General features: G+C 35.0%; 1 protein-coding gene across 5 annotated transcripts in view; it reads right to left on the bottom strand.

Annotated features, from left to right (window-relative positions):
* The window catches only part of LOC110024406 (uncharacterized protein YtfP), a 75,646-nt gene that overhangs the window by 37,897 nt on the left and 18,999 nt on the right, over nt 1–18,750 (bottom strand). For 2 of the 5 annotated variants that reach the window (XM_020724353.1, XM_020724355.1), the window contains exons 3-4: nt 8,039–8,098; nt 7,659–7,712 (exon numbers count right to left, since the gene is read on the bottom strand). The exons of 1 other annotated variant lie outside the window; for it this stretch is intronic. In XM_020724353.1, coding sequence (XP_020580012.1) covers nt 7,659–7,712; nt 8,039–8,098 — 114 coding nt within the window. The remainder of the gene's footprint in view (nt 1–7,658; nt 7,713–8,038; nt 8,099–18,750) is intronic. 2 more of the 5 variants (XM_020724356.1, XM_020724357.1) reach the window with 1 other exon arrangement.

The following is an 18,750-nucleotide window of genomic DNA, read 5'->3' as shown; positions in this document are numbered from 1 at the left end:
GAGAAATATGAACTTTTTCATTTCAAAAAAAAAACTAGAAAACAATAAAAACATATATAAATAAACAAAACAATTACAAGAATAAAACATATTTTGTTAAATGCAATTGTTATCCTTTCCTCGGCCTTTCTAGTCCTTTGGCTCACCTATAATATTAACTTGAATCTAAAAATTTTAATTATTTTGTTCTTTTTTGTTACTAAGTTTTTCCTTTTCTTTATAACATTTGAATTCTTGAACTAATTAAACATGTATGTGTAATACTCTTTAATAAAATGATATGCATTAATATCATTTAATTACTGAAACTTAATAAAATATAGAAACCTTATTAATCAACTACATTTGATTAGTAAAATTTTCTAATATAGCGCTAATTGATGCATTTTAAAATATAACTTACATTAAAACTAAACTAAATAGTAAATAAAATTTAGATATTTAATTTTTGCATATAGAAATCATACATGTAAGTTTTCTTTTCCTTTTTGTTCGATTTGTATCAAATACTAAACAATTTTTAGCCATAATTTCAGGAATTAGACATCAGTGTTTTTCTGAATTTAAATTAAATTATCTAGGAATAGAATTTCTTATTTATTGGTAATAAAACCCTCACTAACTCCTATAGTCGATCCTTTTCGCAATCAGACCACGCAGTAATAAGCTCGAATGTCTCTCCCGACGAAGAAAGAAGTCGCACAAGCCCTTCCTCCTATTATGCTCAATTAGGACTCAAGACATTGCAGTCGAGCGTCTTACAAGCACAGTAGGTCCGCTCGACTAGAGAGAAAAGCTCGGCTAGCTCTAGTTCAACTCGTGATTTGATGAAAATATGCCAGCAAAAACAATTAAGTTGTTTGCTCTCCTTCACCTCTCTGTCGATCACCTAGTGCATTGTTTCCCTCAATGGAAGCTTGCAAGTGTTTGATCCAAGCATTCGATCGAGTCCCTACAAGCCGCACGAGCCCCCTTGGTGTGAGGAAGCCTAGGTTTACCACACACATAATTGTATGTAGCCCCTTCCTTTCTTTTTCTTCTTCTTCTTATTCTTATTCTTATTCTTCTTCTACTTCATCCTTTTCCTTTTCCTTCGAGCTCGTCGACTTCGACTTCATGTTGTGGCTTCGTATGATTCCTTTGATTTCTCTCCCTTCCCCAATGCCTCTCGTGCACCATCTCTCTAATGTGTGGTATGAAGGGACGCGAAAATACTCTCTCGTATAAGCCTCCCAATGAGTGGTGAGAGTTCCACTGAGCGACATTTGCCTCTCAGGTGTCGTGAATAGCTATTTTTTTCGTTTTCTATATGTTAATTAAAAAATTAAAGAATATTATTACAGATGACCTGATCCGAGGCTTGGAATTACCAAGGCAAGTACAAACGGTGTAAAGATGAAAATTACTTTTTTTCTAAATTCATTCTCTATAACTAACATTTAACAAATGAACGGATCACTATATAAGAAAATATAAAGTAATACAGTTGAATTTACCAATTTCTGATTGTTCGTGTATTCTACAAATATTTACTCTTCTACTGTTCATCATTTAAAAAAAAAATAATTATTTAATTTAAGTTTCAAAAACAAGGAGCAAATCAAATCCAGTAAATATTCATATTCCTAAACTATAGTAATATAAAGAAAAAAAGATATAATCTGTAAGTTAAATTTTATGTAAAAATATAAGAACATTTGACAGTTTGTACTCTCTAATATGATTATTCAAGGTGATTATAAACATTAATTGTCATGCTATATCATTTACATATCAATATTTTTTTTATATGTATACAACCGTCACATTAGCACCGCCTAAAATTATATAAACTAATACATATCAATATGAATATCATTTTTCAATTATATGCATGGGTATCTTAACGTTCCCTGTTAATACCATAAAGGGGTGAAGTCTATCATAACCAAGCATGCACAAGCATACCATTAATAATTCTATTTGTATTCTAAATACCATACAATATCTTTCTCTTATAATATGCTCATGTAATAAATGAGTATAACTATACAAATCATTCATATTCATTGCTAGATGATCAATTTGAATGATAAAATGGAATAATAATATTCTTCTTACAGTTCCAATATATCTTGAATAATGTCATTCTAATGCGAATGATTTAGAAGAAATACAATATCATTATCATAGTTTAAATACAAAAATACTCATCTCATTCAGCTAGCTTGCCTTAATCCTTCAAACACCCTTAATTTTCATCTCCAATAATTAGCCGCTTACAATATCAAAAAAAAATAAATTATAAGCATATTATTTAATTATGTTATTTTAACCTTTTAATTATGTTATTTGAATTGTTAATTAGAATCTTTTATTTTAAGTATTCATGTCACTTCGATTTGACTATTAATACCATAACTTTAATCAATATCTATGATTTGCATTAATTTTTTTTCAATATCCAATTAATGACCACTCTGAATTACAAAAAAAAAATACTTGTAAACTTTAATTTAATATTTCAACTATTCTTAACTTGTGTTCATGACTTAATACTATTTTTTTATAATTGCTATTTAAAAAAACATAATTAGATTATTATTATTTTAATTTCATTACCATTATCTTGAATCATCAATCTAAGAGAATAATTAACACAATGTTTATTCCTTATTATTATTATAAATAAACAATTTCATTGTTAATATTTTCTTTTCATAATTTACCTTGTCATAAATCTTTCTTCATCAATATAATTTTCAATTATTATTGAACCTTTTTTAATCAATGTTTTTAAAAGAATATTAGAAATATAGGGTTTAAAAAAAATGCACATACCTTATCTAGCTCCCGAAGACCACAACTTGCGAATGATAAACGCTCATTCAACTTCTACTCATGGTCTGCTATGCCTCATCACCAAGTTGTATGCTTTCACGGGTTAAAGCTCGAAGCCTACTACTCAAGTGTCCATTGATCTTCTGTTTATCCAATCGGACACTTCAAATGTTCAATTCAAAAGCAAGCCTCGTTCACCCTTCTCTCTTGACTCAACGACTTTGCTGCAAAGCTCTTGTGTGTGATCAGCATTAAGCCCAACATCTTCTCTGTCTCCATCTTCTAAATAAGTCAGTCATTTGACTATGAAAAGAGTTTTGCAATTAATCGTCGATGCTCTCGTTTCTATCATAGCTCCTGTCATCCTTACCATTGTAGATTTTGCTCATCTTCGGCTTCAATTGATTCATTCAATGTTTCAGCCTGCAATTACTAGCATGATCCAACGCTCGGTCTCCTTGCTTCGACTCGCATGATAGGCTCCTGAGCTTCTGTTTACGTCAATCAAGCCGTTGGTTGCTTCCAGAGTTCACAAAAGCTCGAAAAAGGTTCTCTCGAGCCACCTATTAAAGGTGTCTCTCCTCATTCCTCTTCTTCTTCTTCGCATTGCCTCGTCTCTCGTTTATGCTTTCTAATTCCTCCCTCGGGTTCAAATGAGATATATGATACTTGATGAAACTGTCGAAACGCTTCGTTCGAACCAACAAAACCAGTTAGAATTCCATTCTTCATCCCTATTTTCAGTCATTACACATTCGATCCATGGACACCAAGAAAGGCTAATCCGAGAGCTTTTTTTTGATTCGACCAACAGAAGTTGACCAATTTTCTAAAATTGCCAGCACGAAAGGGCTGCCTAAGCCTCCTTAAACTCTGCTTGAATCCAATCTGAGACCGATCGGGCTTGGTTGTGTCGCCTAGACTAGACAGAAAGAAGTTGGTACACCAAGCCACCTCAGTCTAACAACGAGCCTTCTCAGGCCCCTCATTTTCTTTGAGATGCTATCTTCTGTCTTGGGTCACCTAATCGAGTTCCTCAGAGGGATGATCATTATTCCAGCCCCTACTTCGGTCGCCATGGTCCAAAGGAGCTGGAATTCTTTCTAGCAAAATTGGCCTCTCCCAAGCCAATTCCTTCATTTCATTCATTCCATAAGTCAGAGTGAACTCCAAGAGAATCCTCAATTACTTCTACTGAGCCCAAGCTGCAGTTCGTCAAAACTCCTTTCAAGAAGCTCGGCTGAGGTGAGATCTGATTCCATCCACTGAAATCCAATTCTTCTAAGCTTAGAAGCTTCCTAGGATTCCTTGGATGGTTTTTAACGGGCTGTTGGTTTGCTGAAAAAAATAATGTAGGGTAAAATAAACATAAGACAAAATAATATGTTGAATTTGAAATAATTTAGAATTATTTTGTTCCCTGTAAAATAAATGTAGAACTTTTTTTTGAAGAAGAAGAAAAAGAAGAAGATTAAAAACAACGTATTTCAAAATATATAAAGTATTATTGGCCAAGAACTGGAATTGCCATAAGCAACTGGCAACAGTGGTGATCGGTGGCGACTGGCGGTGGCTACAGGGAAAGTAGGGGAGCTTCACCGATCTCACGTCCACTCCTTTACGCCTGCTTTGGTCTCCTGAAGTTAGGGGAGCTTCAACCTCATATGTCAAAGCTTCTGGATTCTCATGGTATGGTATCAAATAGAGCACGTTGAAGGTGTTGGAGCAACTGCAATTGCCCGTTAAGTCACTCCTACAGGTGTGATCATTCCAAAGCATAACCTAATAGAATAAACATTCATCCTTTTCTGACAAAACCCAAGTTGAAGCTGCATATAGTTGTAGATTCTCGCAATGTAACTCTCAAACACTTAAGTTTGTAAGCTTCTTCTTCCACTTCTCATAAATGGTTGAATATATCTGATAAATATGTCTGTCGAGAGGATACAACTCTGGATCAAGATCTATGGCAGATTGGACCACATTGAAGTATAACTACTCAGGAGACGTCTTTCTTCTCAAAAAAGATCTGGACCCAGTGTAGAGTTTCCTTCCCCGCGAAGCTTCTAAGAAAATGTCCAAAGTAATGGTCCAACCTTCCTATATGATATCTGTCAGTGGGTACAGTGTTGAGCTTAAGTTAATGTCTGAATAACTCCATATAGTCGTCTAGAAGTAGCTCACGAGCATTTCATTTCTGACAAGTTGGATCTCTCACAATACGAACAACTCGAAAAATAGACTATATGTCAAAATGTTGGACCATCTGTTAGTGGGTAAACTTTTGAATTGAAGTTAATGCCTGAATAACTCCATATAGTCTTCCAGAAGTAGCTCACAACTTTCTCATTTTTTGACATGTTGAATCTCTCACAGTATGGACAACTTGGGCAGTAGACTATATGTCTGAACAGTCGGAAATTCTCTTATCAAAGGTTGCTCTGTGTTAAGTATTGGCTCACTAATTCATGGCCCTTTTGGACATCTAATGGCAGCCCTGTTGATGCTCTTCTTAACATCTGCCAAAAAGTAGTCTGAGCCACCAAAACCTCATACTATGCCAGAACACCCGTTACCTCGAAGTCGCTACCTTCTAGAACCGCTGAATCTCTCCCCTAGGTTCAACTGGAATTGATGAAGTCTCTTCCTCATTAGCTAGGATTTGAGAATCCTCTTTGAAGTTTTTATCTTTTCCCACATCACCATTTATTTATTCAGTTGTTCCATAATTAGTGAAAGAGATCATTGCTCTGATTGTGCAATCTGATTCACTATGTCCAAGCCGGTGAAACTTGAAACACGTCCTGGCTGGGATGAATTTGAGAATGTGGATTGGTTACACATGTTCCCCACTCCGAATCAATTTCCCCTCAAGCGAGATAAACTTGGATGTTCCCCTAGGTGTACTATGGATGTAAGATTTAGGGGTTAAACCATGCTTGTAAGATGCAACGGTAGCCCGGTGATATGGTGTCTCCAATTTTAAAGCTTGGGTCTGAACATCAGATATGTAATGAGCCAATAAGTACTGGTATTGCATCTCCGATTTCATCGTAAACCAAGTAGTGTTCTTGTCTTTCAACTCACACTGACATAGGTGCTTCAAATTTCCCACAAAAATAATACATGGCTAGTTTCATATTCTATCTTGTGGGACTTCCTGGTACTCAAAGAAAAGTTTCACGATCTAAAGTCATTCGATGAACGCGTCTGGATCCAAGTGGTCCTAAAATGTGACAAATCCACCATTACTTCAAAATTCTAGATTCTTGAATATTTCAAGTCAAATCTTCGAAATGGAGATCCTTCATTCCTAAAATATGCATCGTTGAAGAATTCACTCAATTTCTTCGATCTAACAAATCATTGTTATAGCTACCGATGAAACTTTTGGATTGCCTCCTCTCGAAGGAGGCAAACCTCTGTTGCAGTTGGAGGATTTCCCGCCACATTCCCTCCATATAAGGTTCTCGAACTCCCTTTGTGGATTTCTCATAAACGGCATCATGGCATTTCCCCCCATTCCAGTCCTCGACAATTATTTCTTCGCTGACGTGGTTAGGGTCTAGGGTGTAGATAGGAATGATGTAGAGTGTAAGGATAGTTTGAAAAGAAAATGAGGGGAAAAATTTTTTTAAATGGTAGGGGTGATAAGTTTTGGTATGACGGATACTAGGATGCTAGAAACCCTAGTATGACTAAGATTAGGCTGGCTCTGCTACCAAATGATATTGGAGTTAACCCAAATTATAATATAAAAAAAATATTATTATTGCAAACAAATAGATGGTTGTAGTCAAACACGCTTGAAAGGAAAATTACAACACACGAGACAAACAAACTCGTGTTACGACGGATCCCGAGTGGTGGTGGTGACGGTTAGGAGGCTTGGAGAGGTGGCGGCAAAATAAGGAAGGGGTTTTTGGGCTATGGGTGAGGGGTGGCAGCAATTATGGGTGGTTGGAACAGCAAGGCAACAGACACGACAGTCCAAATAGCGGCAGTTTGTTGTTTAGGGGAGGTCGGAAAGCAAGAAAACAGCAGAGTAGTTTTCCAGATGGCGGCAGCGAGGAACGGCAATCGGGAGGGATGCGAAAAGGTGGAGGCAATAGTGTAGGGTGGCATCGAAGCTTGGAAGAGAGGGAGGCGGCTGGAAATGGGGGAACTGCGAGGAAAAGCAGCAATAGCTGTTGTTCGGGGCAGTTGCAGCAAGGATGTCGTGGTCGGGAGCAATGTGAGAAGGATGTGGAAGGGGATAAGGAAGATAATCACCACTTTGGGAAGGATATACAGTCGAAGCATCACTCGATCCCTTGGATACAGCCCCTATATGGAAAACAGAGACGCCGGTGGCAGTCTCAAACAAACTCATGCAAAACTCAACCCTAAAACATCACAAATAAAAATATATAATAAAAGGATAATAAGGAGTAGCCCAGGAGAACTGGACAACTAGTTATCTAGGACCAGTTTGGCCAGGCAAGATGCGGGACGTTGCTGCATGCGGAACACGATCCCATGTCCCCCTCCTTTACGCCCGCGCCATGATTAGCATAAATATACATTATGAGTGGTGAAAATAAATTTATTTAACTTATTTGGGCATGGGCAAAAGATACACTACTAAAATAGATATACAACTTTAATGTCAAAGCACAATAAAGAAATCGATGGATCAAGGATATCTGGGATAGAACTTGAAAAAATATCAATGCAATATAAGTTTAACACTCAAATAAATCTCAACAAGGACAATTCGAGTATATGTGTTCATCAAGCTAAGGTCAATAATCATATTTCAAACTTTTCATGGACATATTTAAGAAAAACTTGAATACCAGTGAAAAAATTATTTCATAAATCTTCAGTGAATGCCAAAAGCAGATCTGAACCTGTAAGCCCAGAAGAAGTAGCGTCAAATGTTGTCCGCAAAAGCATAAAGATTTGAGTAGCACAAACTATTTTTAAGTACAATGAAGAGTTGGAAAAGCTGCAAATATTAGAAAAGTATGCCTTCTCTTCAAAAAGATAACGTAGAGATAATTTGGAAAATATAATTGAGTTGTTCCAAAATTCAAAAGGGAGTCATATCTTTTAAGAAAATTATCATTGACATTTTTTTTGCTCAACAACCCATTTAGAGTTCGATAAATCATGCAACAAGAAGGTAGTTTTCACTAATTAATTTAAAAAATGCCAGATTTAACAAATAACTCACCATTTTTTCAAGAAAATTTCCATTTGTTACATTGCACCTGCCCCCACCAGAAATCCTCACCTGAAGATTGTAAAATGTTAATGAATTAAGCAGTCAACCAAAAGATACTGATAAAACATTGCACTTAGTTGTTAAACAATACAGCAAAAAAAACGTGTAAATTACGCTTTCAACAAGAATTATGTAAATGAAAAGTAAGTTTTAAAACCAAATTTATGTTTCTATGTGATTTTGAATAGGCAAATAAAAAGGTAGATGTTCTCTGAACTATGAATCCAGTCAGATATATGAATTTAAATATTTTTTTCTGAAAGAAACAATTAAATTCAACAGTAACTTTTTCACAACTTAGTTAATAATTACAATCTTATTATGCATTAAATTCATATGCAAATGTTATAAATGAATGACCAAAAGAAATGTAGTTCACTACTTAATCAAACTGTAAACTTTCATTTTAAATCATATCAGGATTGTCATCATATCCAAAACTATTCTCAAAATTGTACAAATAGGTCCCCTAAAAATTTGCATTGCATCCCATGGTAGTACCATCGACAGACATATCTTGATTGACTTAATCATTTAATTTCATTTCATATCAACTAAAAATCATTTATGTCAATTATTTTCCTCTCATTTATTAGACAACTTTCAAACATTCAAAATGCAAAACAAAAATGAAATATTTATTTTTAAAACTATATTGCAAGTTCATTTTGATCAATTTGAAATGCAATTTCTAAATATACCATTAATTTAATGCCAACAAGAAAAATAATAACTTACTTGAAGCCATAATGTTTTCTCTTTAAAATTTATCCCTTTACTCCACAATATCGTCAATTTTTTACCAATTTCAAATTTGAATAGTCTTATTCCGCACTTTCTAATTAAATAAAAAAATTAATAACATTAATTTTAACAATCATATAAATATTAACATTTACATTATAAGCTTTCAGAGTGATCACCTCCCTTACTCGCACACAAAATTTTATTTCTAGCCCCCACGACCTCAATTTACATAATTTCATATTAACATATGAAATATATATCGATTTAATGAAAAAAAAATTCCAATAAAGAATTCTAACACAAAACTTAACTCGCAAATTAGGGTTTCGCTAAGCTTCGGCTCACCACTTCACAATCGTTATTTTTCTTATTCCCTCGTACATGAAATTCATGTCACATTTTCTCCCTCTAATTAGGAACTTTAAAAGCTTCGATGTTAATCCAATTAAACAATATACGAACATTATTTAAATAAACTTACACCCACATATATATATATATATGAAGATTTAAGTATCCAACATCATTTATTAATTCTAAGTTTTAAGATGATAAGTTGTAAAATAAAGAATACTAGGATGCATCATCGGAGAATTAGATGGTAGAATCTAAAAGACACAAATAAAATTATTTATGAGTAAAATTTAAGTTTTCAAAATTTGGGATGTTTATGAGGAAGCAAATGCTGTGAGATAAAGTAACAAACACTATCAAACAAGTAGCAAAAGATGTGCTTGGAGAATCAAAAGAAACAATTTTTATAAATAAGAAAAATTGGTGGTGGAAAAATAACGTGAAAGAAAAGATGAAATATAAGAAGTTGTGTTATAAAAATTAGTTTAAATATAAAAGCTAAGAGAATTGAGAAAAATATCAAACGGCCTGCAAAGAGTCTAAAAGAACAATCTGTGACACTAAAAATTCTATTTTTAATGATATTTGTAATACATTAGATATTAAAGAGGGTGAAAAATTTATGTATAAACTAGCCAACAAAGAGAAAAAAATATGGATTTAACTCAAGTAAAGTGTATTAAAAATGAAAATCAAAAAAATTTTTTCTTAAAAAAAGATATTCAGCATAGGTGGGTCAGTTATTTTGATAAACTTTTTAATGAAGTTTCTAAAAATACAATCGACCTTAGTGATCTTAATATCGTTAATAATAATAAAATGTTTCTTTTTTACCATTGCATTAGTAAAAAAGAAGTTGAAGAGGCTTTAAAAAAAAAGCAAGCGTGGAAAGTCTGTAGGACCTGATCATATCCCAATTGCTGTCGTTCAAAGCGATGGTGATATATATGGGGATGTTAATAGTAGCATTCAAGTAGGTTGGTGAAGTGGAGGAATGCTTCGAGTCTTTTGTGTGATAGAAAGGTATCGCTTAGGGCTCCATTCGACACCCGCTACAGCTCGAACAAGAGCTTCGTCTAGCACGCATGGCTCGGCTCCCTTCTTCATCCACTTCCTCTGCACATGAGGCTCAGCCTTCTTGCATGCACGCAGAGCTTCATCTCCTCCCTTGCTTCGCGCATCCGGGGCACAAAATCGCTTCCTCCTTCGGCTAGGACTCAACACAACATGCCTTCCTCGGCTCGACATTGGTGTTGCACGCGAAGTTCTTAGGCTTATTCTCTTTCTCCGCATGTTAGGGTTTGATCTCTTCTTCTTTCTTCACTCTTAAGCAATTCAAGGCTTCTTCTTCCCCACACACTGGATCATCCTTCTTCGCACTGAACGCCTGCTCGATAGGATCTTCTAAAGATGACGACTTCACGTCTTCCTTGCCCTAGAAGCACGCAAGGTAACTAGGTCTCCCACTTTCCTCTCTCTTCTTCTTCTTCTTCCTCTTCCTTCCTCTTCTCATGAAGCCCTAAGGTTTTCTTCCGCGCAAAAACACTCTTGCTCCCAACTCTCTGGTTATTTTTTCGTTTCGTATGATATTAGAAATTGAGACATACGACTCTTAAGATAGCCTTAGAGACGATTATCTGTGTCACGTCATATTTTAATTTATTTTATTTTATTTTTATTTTTACTTTATTTATTTATTTAAATTTTTATTAATACATGTAAAAATATGTTACAAACTTGATCGTTAGAGGCTTGGTTCGTGAGAGTACAAGCTAGATGCAGTTTTATCTCTAATTGTGTCAAACATTGATGATTATTTATAACTTCTAAAAAAAGTACTTGGAAGGAAGTATGTATTTTAGAGTTGGATGAAATGGACAAGGGCGTAAATTTTGTTCCTCAAGAGCTCAACCAAGCTGGCCACTTTTGTGCCCAAAGGGCTCCCTTACACAATTTTCCTTTTGATTCGGTGTTTGAATCTTCAGAATTTTTTGCTATCCTCCTTGATGATAGGACCGCTTTTAAACAAGCCAGAGGGCTAGTTTTTGTATTTTTTTGTACTCTTTTCTCTGTTAATGCAAAATGCACACACTTCAAAGATGAAATGAATGTGGGCGTAGATTTTATAATGGGACTGCCTCAAACGCAGCAAGGCAGTGATTTTATTATGTTGATGGTAGATCAATTCTAGAAGCTTCCTACTTGAGGAGAAAGTTCCTCCTACCCACAGACAATGACGTGGGGCTCCCGCTTTTATAAATCCACAAAACAGTGGAATAGTCGAGATCCCACGATCCCAGCTGGACCCGCGAACGCAGGAATTGATTTCAGCTCAGAATGCCAATGTTCTCAATTTGATCGGTTTTTTTTTCCTATTCTTTTAGGGTTTCATAAGGTCTTTTCTGTTAATGAGACTATTTATACGTTTGTTTTTATGTATTGAGTGGGCTTTTGATTCTTATTATTATTATGTTGGGCGATTTTATATTTTGTTTTATGCTCTCTGGAATATCGTACCATCTTTCTTTTGCAAGTAGTGCATTTGTATCTTATTCAAGAACAAGTGGTGGAGCCCCCTCGTCATTTGATCCCAATTTTGTTGTTTTGCAATAAAACTCACTGCCAACTGTTGTTTACAATAAAAAACTGTCATTTTTCCACTTCTGAATCGTTGTCCAATAGCCACTTGGGTCGCATTTAAGGCGTCATCATTTCTCCACCTCTTGTTACCCATCATACAACTTCCCTAATGCCCTTTTATATTTGTTCACACCTTTTAGGTGTCTAAAATGGTATCACCTCCTCCATCAATTCCATCTAAAACCTATTAGATATGTCTGCATTGAAGAATCGATTACCCACAATACATTATATGACTCTAATTGATTCCTTACAATTTTGATATTATTGGAACTACTACGGGCAATATCAGGTAGAGTATTAGCAAGAGTTATTAAAATTAAAATTAAATATTTCAACTTCAACAAGAGCAAAGTTCGAGTATAGTTAAAAGGGATCAACTTTAAATTGCATTTCAAGTTGATTCAAGCAAAATCTATTAAATTTATTATTTAAAAAAAATTACTACTCAAAATTATATGTAACAAAAAATTTTCAAAGTCTTTTTATATATTAGATATAGATGTATTTGCATGTGTATGTGTATGCATACTATTTATGTGATATGTAAGTATTAATACATCTACATGCAAGCAAGCATAAATATAGATTTTTTTTTTTAAGGCACATATATAGATTAACAATACACAATTTGAGTGCATGCATCACATACCAAGTCAATTTCAAGTTGAAACAAAAACTTGTTTCGAGCAAGGCATATGTAATCGATTTTAATTTTTAGTTGATTAAAATTTAAGTGATTATCAAATAGGTTATTTGGTAAACTATTTGACATCAACATGTGTTTCACTTACAGAACGTATGGTTGTATGTGACATCCATATGTGTTTCACTTTTTATTATGATTGGATGGGAATGCAGTGCACACGACACTCGCATATTCAAATTTTTCATAAACTCAAAAATACAACATCCCGAAGCCACCCTCTGAATTGATTAAATATGAATAAATGAAATGGTACTTTTACTGCAATACAAATTATCATAACTATTTCAGAGATATTATTTGGCCAATGTCGGATATCCTTCACAAATAGGGTTTCTCAAACAATTTCCTGATATCAAATACCACATTCCTAATTTTGAAAGAGCAAGTAATATTTTTCGAGGTAGAAAAGAGATGTTTAACAAGAAGCACTTATCCTTACAAAGTGTTATCAAAATAATATTTGGAGCTTGGAAAAAAATGGGTTATTCTGCAAGATATACCCACATATTCATTCAGCCAACAAGTTCAGATTGTGGTCGCTATAATGTCTCTCTACAACTACATGTGATGGCACGCAGTGACATTGACTTCAATAAGACTGTTGAAGATCATTCGCATGTATCTGCTAAAGCATATGAATATCGTTTATGGCAATTGATATCACAGGCTAAAAATGATTTGTCGAAGAGTTGTACCTATAATGGGAAAGGAGCTAGGAAGATGATGGAGTTGCAAGAGCAAATTACTGATGTCATAATTAGCAAATGAAAGGATCTTGTATGTTTTTTTATTACTTTACATGCAATGTGTTGTCAGAACGCTTAATATTATTGCATTGATGGTCCATGCAATGATGTACATGTTGAATCTATATTTGCTGCAATTTTTTATTTTCAGTTCTTTTGCATGTATTTTTTCCCACAATAATGGTCTCAAAGTTAACTGTAGAAACAATATTTCATGTATTTATTTATTGCATGTTTTATTTTTGGTTTGGATGTCTATGATGAGATCTTCAACCTTATGGATTCTTCAGGCTAGCTTATATGTTATGAATTCTTGGCACGTATGAAACTATCAAGTCAACAAAGTACCCCTTCTTTTTCAGACGTACATCTGTTGAGCTTCTTCTAGATGGCTTTCATCGTGATAATTATGACGCATACGAGCTCGGTATTACGTAACTAAAAGGCAACCAATCATATTTTTTAAAAAAGTCTATTGTTTTCTTTTAGTGATAGATTATTCGTTGGTTTATACTTTTTTCTTTAAAACATTTCTAAATCTTTAATCGAGTATTTATTATTCTTCATTACTAATGTTGCATCTAAGAGTCCGTATTTTGTGGTTTTAAACCTTCAGACTGGATAAGCTCGAGGACTTCCGGTGTCTCCAGAGCACTGTATTGCCACAATGGACTACAATGTTCTCTGTTTATTTCGCGCAACAGCATAGCTATGAGAGATAATTTTACAGATATCCAAGGAATATAATAGAGAATTGTGACTTCTTCAAGTGGGCGACTCGGTTAATGACTCCACGGCCAATAGTAGTTAAGCGTGGAGAGTTTCATTGGAAAAAGGATTACATTGTGACATTAATCAGATGCATTTTAAAAACAATATTATGATGATACCAATTGTTATTCTAATAGTTTTATTTTTAATTTTGATTGTCGTGTTTCTTACAGTTTAGTGAGGTGTCAGTTTTTATCATGTAATATTCAAATTGAATATTTGTTGTCATGTACGAAATGTGCAATCAGGAATAATTCTGCGATAAATAACATTATATTACGTGAGCAAAAAAGGTCATGCATAAACAGCTGCAACACAACTGCTGCAAAACCACACTAAATAAACAGGAAAACAGTTTCCCTATAGCATCTTCTGTGCAACAGCTTTCTAGCACAGCTGTTGCGCAGCGACTTTTTAATAAGCTGCAGCAGCCCCAAACAGACCTAAAGTTTTTCAGTATTTTCTTTTATTTAAAGGTCAAATGATACTAATTCAATAGATCTAGTCATATACGCAACCTAGAACTAAATAATGACTGTAAACTAACAATTCATAACAGTAACAAGAAAAAAAGTAATTGAAACACAATCAAGCAAATAAAGCTCAAAAAAATCAAAATATTTTTAAGATTTTCCAAAGATTTTAAATAATAAGGTAATTGAAAACACACAATAAAGCACATAACAAAATTAATACTACAGTTTTCAAATCTAAACCTCGAACTTTCAACTAATACTCTCTTATATTAAGAAAAAAAAAGTTCCCCGATAATAGTATCAAAAACTTGATTCTTGAAATTATATAAAGCACGGGATATCGCGAAAATATGGGTGTCGATCAAATAATATAAAGATTATGATTCCGAATATCGATCTCATGAGGAATTGGTTAATCCCTCAAATAGTATAATTACTAGTTTACTAACACAAAGCCTAATTCAAAATGATAAAAAATTTTGAAGTTTTCAAAATATTTAAATCGTAATTTTCCATAATTCTAATTAATTTAGGTTTTCTAATATGAAAATCATGCCATTTTGAAATGGATCATGTGAATCATCATTAGTCTTTCAATGAGTTTCTCATACTTAATGTTGATGATCATGGATAATAACTCATTACTCTATTCTTAAATATAAGAAGCAATTAGGCCTTATATTATAATTAAGTTTAGTTTAAATTTGCAAGGACTTCCGGTAATCCTCATTCACAACATGATTGTAACCTCATAATGTGAATATTCCCTAATCCACTATGTGATTGAGTGTTAACTTATTCTTCTAATATACAATCAATACTCCTAGATAGCAATAATTTTTAACTTTTCAAGTGACCAATTTGAAAGTAAATTAAATTCAAAAAGTTAACACACCAACATACATTAAATATTGAATAGTCTGAGGAAAATTTCATGAAATGAACATGATTTATCACATTATCAAATCAAAGAAAAGTAAAAGATTTAGTTCTTACACATACTCAATGAAACCAAAATGGATTTCATTGAAATAAATTGATAATTATACAAATAAAGGAGAATTACAACCCAAATGGAAATGTTCACACTCCTAGTCTTCTATCATTGCTTCTCCTCCTTGATTCCTCTCAATTCAATCCACTCTCCCAATACAACACACTCAAATACTCAAGTAGACTCTCACACTATAGGAAAATTCACTCTTCAAGAGAAGAATGTCTCTCTTCAAGTGTCCCCCAATTCTCTCACTATCGTGCTCTAAGTCTTTTCTCAAATAAAATCTTCTACGATAGGAATAAAGATCACGTGATTTTAATCCTTTGGATTGCTCATATTGCCAAAAACATCTGAAGACGGTGGGCATCACAGTAGCATTGCATAGGTAGCGTTGGAAATTTGGGTCTATGTAAAGGCCTGGGCACGACAATACTGGCTTGGGCTCAATGTTTCGTGCTTCAGATCATCAAATTAGAGCTCCGAGCATCGGAGTACTGGCACCTATAGCACGGTGGCTCTAGCACTGGGCACAGGAGTGCTAGATTGTCCTGCTCCTGTAATTTTCCCCAAAATGAGCTACACCAAGCACTAAGGCGCTTTTCTAGATGGCGGCAAGGCACTTCACTCTGGCGTTGTGGTGATTTTGGCTTGGAGCTGAGAAGTTATTTTTGCAAGATTGTGTGTATACATAGATTGCAAGGGGCGCCAAGGCGCTTGCCCGTTAATTTCCCCAATTTTGCTCCAATTGTTCTAAATTTTTAATTCTTCGTGTTTACTACAAATAACACTACAAATACCCCAGAAAAATATAAAAAAGATAAATGAACATTTTATAACATTTTGTACACATCAGCCGTTCAGAGGCTTCCTTCGTCATCCAATTTGCTATACCCAGCAATTTACAACAAAAAACTACAATTTTATCGCTTCCAGAGTTCCAGTTTGCGTCTTTCAGCCGTTCATTCCAGATTTCAGTAGATAGGGCTGTCAAAATGGCTCTTCGTTCGCGAACAGCTTGTGTTCGGCTAGTACATTAAGTTTAACAAGCCAAACACGAACAAATTTTTAAGCTCGAAATGTAAACGAGTCAAACACGAACAAAAATTTGTTCGCTCATGTTCAGCTCGAATTGGCTCGAAAATAAATAAATAAATACATACATAATAAATATTCATAAAATTAAATATTATAAATTATAATCAATCAAATTTAAAAAAAATAATTATATTTTAAAAAAATAAATCCTAAATATGTGGGATTGTGACCCCGCGATCCTATGATGCACAAAGACCGGATTTCCATTTCGAAATTGAGGTTGAGGAATTTTCCCACCGAGTTGTCGTTGGGCCATTGTGAACCATTGTTTATGTTATTTCTTTTGAATTATGATTATATTTTAGGGGAAACTGTTTATATGTATTTTTTCTATTTAGAAAACTTTTGACTTTGTTTACGTTATTTGGAGATGTTTTCTCCTAGTTATTCCTATTGGAGTGTTGTATCTTTGAATTTCTTTCAGGTGATTGTAGCCTGAGAGGATCAAAGTGGTGATGTCTTTCAAACATTCAAAGGCCTCCTCCACTGTCCAATTTGTTGCCGTCTGTTGTTTAAAGCAAGAAATTGTCATTTTATCACTTCCAATTTGTTGTCCTTCCACCGTTCAAGCCCGATTTCAGCCGTCATCCCTCCTCTCACTTATGCCTCCCTTCCTACAACCTACCTACTGTTGACCTCATTTTTAGTGAGGTCTTAGTCTTCTACTCTTAGAACCTAGAATCTAGCCTTAAGAGTTTCTTGTTGATCATCCTAGCGGACTAGCAATGGAGCCCACCTCCCGTAGAACTTCAAGCCACTTCTTGACTCATTTTTGTGAAGAACTCGCATGAGTGGTTCGAAGCACTCAACTTTTAGTTGCAAGGGCTAAGGACCAACATGTAGAGGGCCCGAAATTGAGTTCCTATAAGATCAAATAGCCTTAGGTGAACCCTTTTGTGACTCGATTATTCGTGAACGCCGCATTTCACGCACTCACTGCATCACACACAATTTTGGCTTAAATTGACTCGCCCGTCGGCAAACTCGTCCGGACGACCCCGGATGACGAAACGGACTGCGCCGACGCGTCCGGAACGTCGATTTTAGCTAGAAATGACACCCATATTGCTGTGGTTCCACACTAGCGCGAACCGCACGGAAATCGATGCATTTTTAGGTGCGCAGGTCAGGCTCAACCCAGGTCCGACTCGAGTTTGGTTCAGGCTGGACTTGGGCTGAACACGGGTTAGGCACCAGCTCACCTCATTTTGAAATTCAAATTTCACAAAGTTCAATGTCAACACTGCAAATCTCTGCACAGACATCCTCAACAAAATTTTGCACTGCATGATTTCCCACATACATTTTTTTTCACAACTCTCTTAAATTCCACAAACTCCCCACAAATTTTTCACAAATTTCCAAATTCAAATCTTTGCGGAGTGGAATAAGACCCCCTTCAATGGATGTTAAGGCTTCCTACTCCTCCTTGCCTCTTAGGTTGGATGTAAAACCCCCTTCAATGGATGTTAAGGTTTTCCTTCCTAATGCTGTCTCCAAATTCAAATTTTTGCGGAGTGGAATAAGACCCCCTTCAATGGATGTTAAGGCTTCCTACTCCTCCTTGCCTCTTAGGTTGGATGTAAAACCCCCTTCAATGGATGTTAAGGTTTTCCTTCCTAATGCTGTCTCCAAATTCAAATTTTTGCGGAGTGGAATAAAACCCCCTTCAATGGATGTTAAGGTTCTCCTTCCTAATGCTGTCTCCATATTCAAATTTTCGCGGAGTGGAATAAGACCCCCTTCAATGGATGTTAAGGCTTCCTACTCCTCCTTGCCTCTTAGGTTGGATGTAAAACCCCCTTCAATAGATGTTAAGGTTTTCCTTCCTAATGCTGTCTCCAAATTCAAATTTTCGCGGAGTGGAATAAGACCCCCTTCAATGGATGTTAAGGCTTCCTACTCCTCCTTGCCTCTTAGGTTGGATGTAAAACCCCCTTCAATGGATGTTAAGGGTTTTCTTCCTAATGCTGCCTCCAAATTCAAATTTTTGCGGAGTGGAATAAAACCCCCTTCAATGGATGTTAAGGCTTCCTACTCCTCCTTGCCTCTTAGGTCGGATGTAAAACCCCCTTCAATGGATGGTTAGGTTTTCCTTCCCAATAGTGTTCCCCCATCCCAATTTT

This window comes from Phalaenopsis equestris, unplaced genomic scaffold, assembly GCF_001263595.1.
Source record: "Phalaenopsis equestris unplaced genomic scaffold, ASM126359v1 Scaffold000256, whole genome shotgun sequence".
Classification (NCBI taxonomy): Eukaryota; Viridiplantae; Streptophyta; class Magnoliopsida; order Asparagales; family Orchidaceae; genus Phalaenopsis; species Phalaenopsis equestris.
The sequence above is the reverse complement of the archived record's forward strand: the minus strand, read 5'-3'. Positions and strand labels throughout refer to the sequence as shown.